This window comes from Myotis davidii, unplaced genomic scaffold (assembly GCF_000327345.1).
Source record: "Myotis davidii unplaced genomic scaffold, ASM32734v1 scaffold1350, whole genome shotgun sequence".
Taxonomy (NCBI): Eukaryota; Metazoa; Chordata; class Mammalia; order Chiroptera; family Vespertilionidae; genus Myotis; species Myotis davidii.
Window position 1 is genome coordinate 494,078 of NW_006283656.1, and position 13,058 is coordinate 507,135.

At 37.2% G+C, this 13,058-nt stretch overlaps 1 protein-coding gene across 1 annotated transcript in view; it reads right to left on the minus strand.

Moving 5' to 3' along the window:
* The window catches only part of CMC1 (C-x(9)-C motif containing 1), a 55,650-nt gene that overhangs the window by 28,493 nt on the left and 14,099 nt on the right, over positions 1–13,058 (minus strand). Inside the window, exon 2 of the mRNA XM_006753884.2 lies at positions 12,067–12,156. Coding sequence (XP_006753947.1) covers positions 12,067–12,156 — 90 coding nt within the window. The remainder of the gene's footprint in view (positions 1–12,066; positions 12,157–13,058) is intronic.

The window sequence follows — 13,058 nt, forward strand, 5'->3', positions numbered from 1 at the left end:
GCCCCCCCCCAACTGGCCCTGCTCTGCGTGTGACAGGGTAGAGCCATAACCTCCCCATCGACCCTGCCTTGAGTGTGACAGGGGAAGGCGCCCCACCTCCCCAATTGGCCCTGCTCTGAGCCAGACCAGGGGCTGCACCTAGGGCTCCCCCATCGGCCCTGCCATCCGGGAGCAGGCCTAAGCCAGCAGGTTGTTATCTCCCAGGGGTCCCAGACTACGAGAGGGCAAAGGCCGGGCTAAGGGACCCCCCTTCCCCCTCGAGTGCACAAATTTTTGTGCACCGGGCCTCTAGTATATATATAAAAGATGTGCTGGGGACAGGAGTAAAATCCATATGGCCTTTTACTGTGAGCTGCTTTAAGGGATAATTTTGTGCCTTTGGCTAATCCCTTGTTTCTCAAACCTTGGTGCATATTCAACTCACCTTGGGAGCTTATGGAAAAAACAAACAAACGAACGAAAATACCTTTCTTTGTGGAAGGGAGCCTGAATTATGCATCAGATAATTCTGATGTATAGCAAGGACTGAGGACCGCTGATCTAGCCTCTGTGTGAGAGATGAACATCAAATGCACTCCAATTATAATGACAGAGAAGAGGTTCTACAATAAAAATATGATTTGAATTTCATCATCTGAATAAATCTTACCAGGGGGAATGTGGAAGGAACAGGTAATGGAGAAGAAATTGCATGAATCCTTTGTCACTGAGCATTGAGTAATTATGTCCACTCTAAAAATCATGGGGACTAACAAAACTAAAGAGTTCCTTAATAAATCAACAATATGTATGTTGAACATATGGTCTCCTGAGGCCCAAATAAGAGAAAAACAAACTGTTTCAATTTTTCACACTAGCACATCAAAAAGTATGGTTAGTCAAACCTTCTATAGGATCATAAATTCAACTTTTCAAAAGTTTAAAGTTTATGAGCTAGGTATAAAATAAATCTATGGGAGATACACCAGGCACAGAATAGGATGCAACATATCTTAAACTTGAATTTGTACCCTGTACTGACTAATTTAGGGTTCAATGACTGTCTAGCTCCCTTGAAAGTGAGTATGAAATTTCCAAATACGGTCTTCACTCTTCTAGGATGGTCTAGGGTTCAGTTTGTATATTTGAGTGATGAGAAAAGTAATCAAAGGCTGTAGCTCCATTAATCTGCACTGAGCTGGAACAGAATTGCCACTACTAATCATAAAGGCATCCTCCAGCACAATAAAGGACTACTGTCAGAATGGAAATATCACCTGAGCTCAAGGATCCAATAGGCTTAGAAACACAACTGAAAGTGAGACAATATAGTTTTCAAAGAGAACTGGATTCTAGTCATGTGTTTGATATTAACCCATGGTTTGACCGGAGGCTAATCAATGAAGAATTTTGGGAAAGCAGACAGACTTTGGCAAGTTCTTTGGCAACCTCGCTGTCTAGGGAGGTGTAAGTGTGGGGATGAACTACAGAAATGCTTGGTAATAAAACATGGTGAAGTTCAGAAAGTTAAGAGGAAGCTAAACTTGTGTGTGACGACCTGGGAACCTTGTATAACGTTTATATGTCCTAGTAAGTCAAATTCAATAAGGTTTTCTCAAGCTTTGCTAGCAGAGATATTTAAAGTAAGCAAAGACATCTAATAATATGGATTCAGAGTTAAATTTGTGCTGTGGTTGAATTTAGACATCATTATAACCAGTTTTAGGGTTATGGTGAGGAATCAAAAGGATAAAAAGAATCATTGTAAACAGATTATTCATTAATGCCTTTTAAAGGTATGAGCACAGGTATTACATTAAAACTAGAGGCCCAGTGCATGAAATTTGTGCGGGGTGGGAGGTGATGCGGGGGGTGTCCCTCAGCCCAGCCTGTGCCCTCTAGCAGTCCGGGAGCCCTTGGGGGATGTCCAACTGACGGCTTAGGGGGATGTCTGCCAGCATGTTTCTTGCTCTGGAAATCTTCTCTCTCCTTCTCGCAGTCCAGGACCCCTCGCTCCTTACTGCTTAGGCTTTTATTTTAAAGATGCAGAATAAAACTACTGGTGTTGATTGGGGGGTGAGGGGAGGGAGAAGCACACTGACACTGAACTTCTGTGGGAGTGCACTGACCAGCAGGGGGCAGCTCCTGTGTTGAGCGTCTGCCCCCCGGTGGTCAGTGTACATCATAGCGACCGGTTGTTCTGGTTGTTCCACCGTAAGAGTTGCTTAGGCTTTTATTTTAAAGATGTAGAATAAAACTACTGGTGTTGATTGGGGGTTGAGGGGAGGGAGAAGCACACTGACACTGAACTTTCAGGTTATGTAAGCAGAAGTCAATTGCCATTTAAATTCAGAGAATAAACCATAAACTACTATTTAGCCATTCTTAGATCAAAGAGGTTTTGTTGTTCCACCGTAAGAGTTGCTTAGGCTTTTATTTTAAAGATGTAGAATAAAACTACTGGTGTTGATTGGGGGTTGAGGGGAGGGAGAAGCACACTGACACTGAACTTTCAGGTTATGTAAGCAGAAGTCAATTGCCATTTAAATTCAGAGAATAAACCATAAACTACTATTTAGCCATTCTTAGATCAAAGAGGTTTTTCTTCAGCTTTGGAAATGGAAAATCAAGTAAACTGTTAGATTTAAAAATCTGACAAATCCAGCTAATCAATTTCTCTAGAAAAGATAATCCTATATAATAAAAGGCTAATATGCAAATTGTCCCCTTGACCAGGAGTTCAACCGGGAGTTCAACCAGGAGTTCGACCAGGGGACAGGTCTGGCCAGCCAACCACCTGCAGCCCCTCGCCCTGACTGGCCACGACCCCTCCCCCGATCGGCCCCCTCACCCTGATCAAGGGCAGGGCTGGCTGGCCAACTGCCTGCAGCCCCTCCCCACAGCCAGCTCCACCCCTAACCAGCCCCCCCACCCCAAGCGGGGGTGGGGCCGGCCAGCCAACAGCCTGTGGCCCCTCCCTATGGCTGGCCTGGCCCGACTGGAGTGGGCCGGACAGTCCCCACCCACGCACGAATTCCTGCACTGGGCCTCTAGTGAATAATATATGCCTAAGGACACCTATAAGAATGAAAGAAAGACTGTCACAGTTAACTATGTAGAAATACTACACTACAGTTAATGCTCATCCTCACACAGCAGCATGACACTTCATAAATGCCAGAGGTTATGCCACTGCAGTCTGAAAAGTGTCCCGTCATCTCTGGCAAACACACATCATTGCCTGTCAAGTTCATGAACAGCTTCTAGTTTAAAAGAATGCCAACATTTAGAAATGAAAATAGTCCATTTGTTTTGTGTTCTATTTCAGAATTAATCTTTCAATTCTGCTTGTATAAAGTTTGAATTCTTTCTCCTCTTGAGAGATGTGTGGGCTATTTTCACTTTCTGAATATTATGAAAAAACTACTATATGTTGGCTCATTGGGTAGGTGTGTGTTTAGGGAATCCTGTCAGAGTTTTAATTGTAGCCATTCTGGTCGGTAGGCAATTCTAATTACATAAAAGTTACCTGTATGTTATTTTTCTATAGGTCCCTGAGATTCTGTTCATATTTTAAACCTTTTGGCCCCCGTTTTTTAGATTATTTCTATTGATCTTTCTTTAGGTTCATGACTCCTGTCGTTTTCATTCTGAAGTTTTTATGTCAGAATTTTTTTCCGTTCTAGAATTTCAATTTGGGTCTTTTTTATTGTTTTGAAATATCTGTTAAGATTTCTTGTCTTTTTATTCATTATAATCATACTTTCCCTTATATTCTTAAGCAATTATAACAGCTTATTTAAAATTCTTGTCTGCTAATACCAACATCTTTGTTATCTTGAGATTGGCATCCCTTGATTTCTATTGAAAATAGGTCATATTTTCCTGTTTCTGTACACACTGAATAAGTTAGCATTGCATCATGAATATTGTGAATAATATGTAAAAAGTTTGAATTCTGTTCAGTTTCTCTAAAAACATTTTTTTCTTTCATATTTATTTAAGCAGTGAATTTTCTTTGAACCGAAACTGCAGACCCATCTCCCTACAACAAGCATGTCAAACTTGTGGCCCACAACAAATATTTTTGTGGCCCAGCCAATATAACAGTATGTAAGAAACATTTTAATAAAAATTTTTGTAACTTAATTTTTACAATATCCTGTTACACATAATTATTATTAATGAACTACAACGTTCATTAATGACTGATTACTATAATTGTGTTGCATTCATTTCCCTTATGCGCCTTACACGCAGGTGCACCATTTCTTTCCACTAATACTTGCAGCGAATATTTTAGCAGCTGAATGCCATGTCATTAGTCTTGGACTGACTTGTTGTGTACACAGCAGGAAATATTTCGCTTTTGGAGAACAAGGAAAATTGGTTTATTTGCGTTACACTTATTAATTTGTGCAGTTCCTCAGTGTCTGGTAAGTTAAGGTTCAAGAAAAAAATATTAATTTTTATTAAAATGTTCTATTATTTTATGTTAACGATTACTCATTTATTTCAGCCCTTTGTATTCAGCAGGTCTCTATCAAAATAAAAGCATGTTTCTATGAAAATTGAAGTTTTTGTTTTTTTGCGGCCCAAATAAACTTAAACCTTGTTTATTTGGCCCGTGATAGCCTTTGAGTTTGACATGCTTGCCCTACAATGTACAGTGGGTAGCAGCTCAAATTTTGGTTCAGTTTCCAGCCTTAAATGAGCTGCTTGGGATTTGCCCCATATGGGATTTAGAACTGAGCCAGAGATACAGGATTTTATGCACAGAATTTGAGGCTCCTCTTTTCTGGCTGTCTCCTCGTTGGGATTTATGCTCTTCCCTTCCCCTCACCCCACCATACCACACATAAATACAAACTTCCCAGGGCCTGCAGTTATACAAACCGTGTGCCAGTTCTTCAAACTAGCAAGACCAAAGAGTTTTTGTCTTTGTTTTGATCAGAGTCTTAGCCACTCAATAGAACAAGTGTAATGAGAGCTATTAGGCCATGCCAGAAGTTGAAACTTTCCATTATGAATTTTAAATGCCATCAAGTTTATAGGTTACATATAGTAGTATATAGAGAGTGGCCTGCAATTAACCCACTGAAGTTAGAACAAATTTTTTCATTTTTAATAATATGTATTAAAAAGAAATTTTGTGTCCTTTGCTCATTTGCTAAACTGGATATTCATCAATTTCTTATTGATAATAAGTTTTTCTATACTAAGGATATCTCACTAACATTAGAAATATATTTTCCTAGTCTATAATCCTTCTTTCAATTATTTTATAGCATGTGACATACAGAAAAATTTCCTTTTCTATATTTAGTTTTTATATAATAAAATATAACATTTGATTCTTTATAGTTTTATTTTTTAAAGAAATATATGTTCATTAGGAAGAATTTTTAAAAATCTGTAAAAATCACTCATTATCCTTCTTCCTCCCATATTTCTTTATGGTTGTTTTAAAAACTCTAGTATACTTCCAATAATTTGAAGACTGTTTAATATTATCCACTGAAGTTGAGATTATATATATCATATGACCCAGAAATCCCATATGGCATATGGGTACCCAAGGACATAAACAAAAATGTTTGTATAAAAACCAAAAATGAACTAAAATTCATCCCAGTAGAATGGGTAAATAAAGAATAGCACATTCATATAGTGGTACTATATGACAATGAAAATGAAGTAACTATTATTACATGCAAAAACATGGATAAACCTAACAAACATAATGTTGAGTAAAGAAATCAGACCCAAAAGAGCACATACTGTATGATTCCATTAAAATTAAAAAACAGGCAAACTAATCTATGCAGTTTGCAATCAAAATGGTGGTTACTTTTGGGGAGAAAGAAAAGGACAGTGATTGGGAAAGAGCACAAAGAAGGCTGGCTTCTGGTAACTTCTATTTCTTGACTTCAATAGTGGTATAAATATATGTTTACTCTGTCATAATTCATCAACTCATCACTTATAATTTGTGCATGCAGAAATAAAAATGTTTATTTAAAGAAAGTGATGTTTTCATTTTGGCGAATATGAAAAAACTACACATAGGAAAAGAAATAACCTATGATTTACCTTTTTTCTTCCCATATTTCCGGATATTTATTATTAAATTTTGAAGGTGTTTATTTTTCCTACATATATCCATCACTTTGTTATCATTGGGATTATACCATGTACATAATTTTAAAGCATGCTTTTAAAAACAGCATATGAACATGTTCACATTTGTTAATGATCCTTCATAAAATCAAGTATTAATTACTACATATTTTATTGAATGACTTTTTTCATATGAAGATACAAGGTAATGAAAATTAAGAAAAGTAAATTTCGGTAAAAAGTAACATCAAAGTAGATATTGCTAATTACAAATTATAAAATTAAACATTTAATTTCAACACATAACTCAAATTATTATGCTATGTGGGTGTGACTGCACTTTTAATGAGTTAATGGTCTGTAGCTTGTTTATGTAGAGCCACAGACCCAAAATTTGGGGAGTGTTCCCCCTGCTCCCTATTTCAGAGAAGTGGCTTGCTGTGTCTAAACTGTTTGTGCAAACCATATGATTATACTGCACACCTGCTTTCCTTCTGGGATTCTGAAACTCTGGGACATGCTAGGCAGAGGCTGCCCATGTGACCAACTCCAGTAAAAACTCTGCGGACTGAGTCTGAGTTTCCCTAGTGGACAACATTTCATGCGTGTGATCACAACTCACTGCTGAAGAAAGAAGGGCATCCTCAGTGACTCTACTGGGAGAGGACTCTTGGAAGCCTGAGCTCATTTCCTCTGGACTTCATCCCATGTGCCTTTTCCCTTTGTTGGTTTTGCTTGTATCCTTTAGCTTAAATAAATCTTAGCCATGAGTCCTCCTAGCAAATCACCAAACCCAGAGCTGGTCTTGGGGACCCTGACACAGTCCAGTGTAGGTCCTAAGAAGAGGAAGTCTGCCATACACACACACACACACACACACACACCGACACACACACACACACCGACACACACACACACACCGACACACACACACACACCGACACACACACACACACCGACACACACACACACACACACACACATTTCTTAGAGTACATAACATACTCTGTATTTCTTAGAATACATACATAATATGTACTGTAACAGCTATCATCATATTTGGTAATTTTATATATTATCATAATATATCCAAACCAGTCTAAAGATATGTGACACCTCCACTTCAGTGTTGGTTAACATTGGTGAACTGGTTAAATGGCAAAAATATATGTGGTAATGACAGTATTCAAACAACAAATGAAATCTTCAGCAGGTTCAAGCAACACAGAGAGAAGATTACTTTGTTCATTTATAGCCTCCAATTGTTTTCATAATTTTTTGATAGTTCTCTGCCTGGAAACCTCTGAAAGACTGTCCTAAGCATTCTTAATTTTCTCTTCTTTTTTGTCTATTCATGTATGTTTGGAATTTAGCAAAATGTAACATACTTCAGTTGTATCTGACAGATAGAAAAGAGTAGGCATTTTATCAAGCTTCTGTGTTATTTAAGTATAGCTCTTTGATGTTTCAAAAAAAACAAATAATCCTTGCTTCCTTATATTATATATAATTCCTTTAGAATCAAGCCCCACCTATTGGTCAAATGATCAATAACATGGCAACAGAAGAAAATGATATAAAAGAAACATTAAAACAATGTAAGAAGCCCAAAGGAGGTAAGTAGGAGAATATGGCTAGGGTAAAGAATGTTCCAGGCTATCCCTGATGACAGTGTTCTTTTTTGGTCTTGAACTGTCATCACAAAAGAAAAAAAAAGGTTCTTATTATTTTTAATTCTACCGTTTTTATTATTTTTAAAACAAACTTCATTCTTCAGCATAGAGACAATATCAGATGCCAACTATGCAATCCAAAAAAGCAAATATAATGAGGAATTTTTAAAATACAGCAGTTCAATGACTCTCTTAATGGAGGCTCTATTTCCAGAAGTGAAATTTGTAATTATTAGAATGCATAATTTACCAATATACATGACAAAAATATTTTTAAAGTATTACTAACATAGAAAATATAAATCATTAAGTAAGCAAAGTGTCAAAACACCTGGGATCCATGACTGGTTTGGCTTAGTGGATAGGGCGTCGGCCTGAGGACTGGGGGGATTCCTGGTTCAATTCCAGTAGGGGGCACATGCCCAGGTTTTGGGCTCAATCCTGGTGTGGGGCGTGCAGGAGACAGCCGATCGATGATTCTCCCTCATCATTGATGTTTCAAACTCTCTCTCCCTCTCTGAAATCAATAAAAATATTTAAAAAAAACCACACACACATGGAAAAAGTCACAGAGTGGAAAGTAACCTCCAAAGGTCATCAACCACAAGTTGTTAACTCTCAGATCCAAGAAAAAATGATTCCACCATCATGCTTGGTGGAAGGGGACTTCTGTTTGGCTTTTGAGAGAGGAGACTATAAAAATTCAATGTAGAATTAGAATCATGTCATTGTAGATAAAAGTTAAATTTTATTGTACTGATGAGATATTCTAAATATTATCAGCTGCTAAAGATCAATTTTATGTTTAAAACATAAGGTGAAATGTGCAACTCAGACTAAATCAGTGTATAATGAAAAACAATAGTGTATATATAGATAATGAAGGTATCATGGAAGCTGGTTAAATTTTATAATGAAGAGAAAACTAGTAAGAATATAGCAAGCTGGCTGAAATTGATATTCATTAGGGTACTCTTCACATCAATAGAGAGCATTTGGACTCTGTGGTCTTTATCAGTGTCCCAGCTGGTAATGGTTGAAGGTTAATGCCTTACCCCATTCTGTTCAATTTTCTATCCTAATTAGCCCTCCAAATCTATAGCTGTGAGCACCAAGTGTCTGTGCTCAAAAGAAACTAATTAATGCTAGCAAATTAGATCAAGTCCAAAGATCCAACAGCCAAACTCTTAGTTAAATGCTCCTTGTTAATAGGAAGTGTAGCTGTCAATAACTGCTGTTGGTGACTATAATGAAGCATCTTGCTTTCATTGAAAGTGATTTCATTTCTCTTTGTCCCTCAAAAAGCTGTTCCATTCCCTTCACAAACCTAAGTTGCTGGCAGCCTGACCCAATTCTTATGATCAACTGGGTTGCAATGACATGAGAAAAAAAAAAAAATCTAACAGAAAAGCTTTCCTACATAATCATGTTTCAGGCATTTAGCAGAAAGTCAGATCACTTATTAAAATTCCTATATCTTTATCTAAGAAGTATACAATGCGTAATGCTTTTATATAAAATCCTGTAATTATTTAATAAAGCAAAGGTGATAAATAGTAAATAAATTACAGTGGAAGTATCCTGATTCTAATTTGCATCTTGTTTTTCAGTTTAAATGTAGCTGTTGCTCAGACGCTTAATATCAATGTATGTTCTTTCCTAATTCACAAGGTTTAAACTGGAAGAATACTAAGGATTATTCCTTTATAAAGTAATCAATTTTAGATTGTAAAACACTGTTTTGGACCATATGGCCTAAAAAAAATCAATATATGATTATCTATAAAATTTCAATTGTTAAAAAATCAATTGTTATAACATATTCTAATAATTACAAATGCATTGAAATAACCCAAGTTTTAAGATGCTTTCAATCATCAGAAGATTTTAAGTATGTTAATAAGAGAAACTGAACCATGTCAACACCCTAAACAACGTAATTTTTTTTGAAGAAGCAAAAATTAAACATTTTTTTTTCTGTACCATTACAAAGTGGTAGTTGTGGAACACAAATAATTTAAACTTATACTCTCCTACATTTCAAAAACAAAGTTTCATCATCTACAAGTAAGAAAAGACAGTTCTAAAACCCAAAGCCACAAAATCATTCTGCATTTTCATCTGAATCATGGGAGTAAAAAGTCAATCTATCACTCGAGGTATCAAATTAATGCGTTACAAGACTGCATAAATACAACTCATATTTATAACTTTAGGCCAGTTACTTATTAAATTTTCCTGGTAGTGAAAAGTTGACCCTAACACTATAACTTTATTATCCATTTTTAAGTTTTAACCTCCCCACCTGAATCAGGAGATGAGACTACCAGCATAACTGCCAGTGCCAGATGTGCACTGAACCCTGCCTGCAGGTGCCAATGAGTTAATTTTCCCTGACACATGGGAGGGGGGGTGTGTGTAAAAGGAAAGTGCTCTGATTAAACAACTAATTCATAATGAAAGCACGAGTAATACCATAGAATGACACTAATAAATTATTAGTAATTTATAAACAAATTTATTTATAAATTAGATGCCCAGTGCACGAAATTCGTGCATGGGTAGGGTCCCTAGGCCTGGCTGGTGATCAGGGTCAATTGGGGCCTCTGGCTGCCAGCTGGGGCCTCCCTTCCCCAGATGCCGGCCGGGGCCTCCCTTTGTTCTGCGTTGCCCCCTGGTGATCAGGGCACGTCATAGCAAGCAATAGAACTTCCGGTCTCCCAGTCTATCTCCCACAGGGACACTTTGCATATTAGCCTTTTATATATATATAGATGGATTTAATTTAAATCTAATTTATAAACGAAGTTAAACTGGAATATGTCCTAATAAGTCATGTAAGACAAAGAAATGACCATCATACAATGTCAGTTCTGAGGAACTATTCTTTTTTACTGCCTCCATCCATTAATCGCAAAGGTCATTCTCTAAGGAGAGACATTAGAGGAACAGAAATATTCCCAGCATCCAAAGTCCCAAAACTACAGTTGATACAGCCTGGCTTCCCTGTAGAGAAACCTGTAGTGAAGTGGCAGCACATCACTCTGCTAAGAATTACTGTGGTCCATCAATGAAGAAGACTACAGGGGAAAGTGAAGAAGGGGAGCCAGGAAAGTAGCCTACCTTAGCAAAATTTTACTACTATTTCTTTTAGCTGGCCATTCTAAGAGGTAGATTATTTTTAAAAGACATTTCTACAATAATACTGCCAACTGACTTTTTAATCATTTATAGCCTCATTTTTCACCTTCCACTGGTTTGCTTACATTTTTTACCATGTTACATATTAATCAACAATACATCTCTAGGTTTATAGAATATAGCAATATTCTATTAAAAGTATTTTAAAACATTCTCCAAAGAAAACATACGTATGTGGGTGCATAGTACATCCATTTTCAGGGGCGGGGAATGTCTGGCCCAAGGGCCATATAAGGCCAGTGAAATCATTTAGTTTGGCCCTGCCAAGGCATTGGGGGTGAGCTAATTAAATGTTTGACCAAATATAGCAGGCTAATGTTTAAGTTGATAATTTTGTATGGCCTGAGAATCTATAATAATAAAGGCATAATATGCTAATTAGACCAGACAGCCAAACATCCTTCCAGACAACCTTCTGGATGAAGCTAGGGCTGCGAGGGAAGCCCGGGTCCCTGGTGCCAGAGGAAAGCCGGAGCCGGCAGCTGGGGGAAGGAAGGCCTACTCTTGCACAAATTTCGTGCATCAGGCCTCTAGTAAAGTTATAAATATCCAAATGGCCCTAAGCAGAAAAGGTCCCACCCCCCTACTCCGATTTACATAAATAGCTTCTACTCGTCAAGATAAAACATTAAAAAAAAACACAACAGACTCATAATAAGTACTATGGAATTCCATTAACAATTTGGCAATAAACAATGACACCAAAGAAAATCATCTTGGAATATATTCCTGTATGAATATGTTGACAGATGAAAAACAGGTACATGTTTTATTTTATGTTTCTTCTTGCTCTATCAAAACCACCAGAATGACTTGTTTCTCCAAAATACTCATACTAAGTCTCTGTACGTAACTATACTTCTGGGAGGGAAAAAGCGTTTTTTACTAATAATTTGAGAGAATATTTTTAAATTGTAAATGAATTCAATATTATCTGGAAGTTCCAAAAGCTGAAACCCTGGTATCTCAGTGAAAGGTGAGAAACAATTCATACATATTAATTCATTGACTACTTGACTCTAAGGCTAAGGATTACATTCAGATCATATTATAAAAAATGTATTTGATCTTTATATGAATATTTGAATATTACCTTGAACTTGTTCAGAACATCTCTCTCGGGCCTTTTCTCTCATTATTTTAGGGATCAAAACATCTTTTTCAACATGCCTGAGATGCTGATCTGAAAAAAGAAGGAGATATTTCTTTAATATAGGAAAGTCTTAAGTAAATCACCTGTGTTGGGGGGAAATAAGCACTGTGGTTTACTTAAATAAAAGCCTATGCGAATACGTTAAAAACTGTTTTATAACTACATAAAATTGTGATTATTTCAGTCACTAAAAATCATTCCAAATAATTTTTATATACAGCAGAAAAAAATGTAAGACATAGGCAACATCTTTCTAAAATTTCCACAAACTATATTGTAGCACTTATAACATATTTCATGTAATCTTGACAAAATTAAGTCATAGACTAAAATATTACAATTTTTCTTATTAATATAATCCACAAGAGGAGTTTTATCAATACTAAGATCCAAGGATAGATGATGATGATGTTTATCGGTAGTGAGATCCAAGATTAAGAGACACACGAATAATGTATTTAGTAATAAGAGTGGTTTAAGAAAGCCAGAACTGGCAGAAGAAAAGGTGGAACTATTATGTGCATTAAAAAAAAAAGCCTGTGAGATTTCTGTGCATTTTAAACACAACTTCCACAATTAGACTAAAGTGGTAGACTGCGCACCTGCTACAGAGTCCCACTTGTTCCTTAAATTCCTAGAGTCCTGAAAAACAAATGGAAAGTGCCCTGGCCAGGTGTTTCGGTTGGCTGGAGCATTGTTCATACACTGAACAGTTGCCGAACTGTTGCTGCTTTGATGCCAGCCAGTGACAAAGATGGCCTTATTTTTGATCCAGAGATTCCCCCAGACCCAACCAGAGGCCCTCCCTGAAGGCCCTGCTCAGGCTTTACCTCGGAAACCTCCGCCCTGAAGGGGGCAGGCGCCCCCCTCCCCGGACACCCAGCAAACCAGATGCCCAGCTGCCTTTCCTGAGGTTTCATTGCATGAGAAAT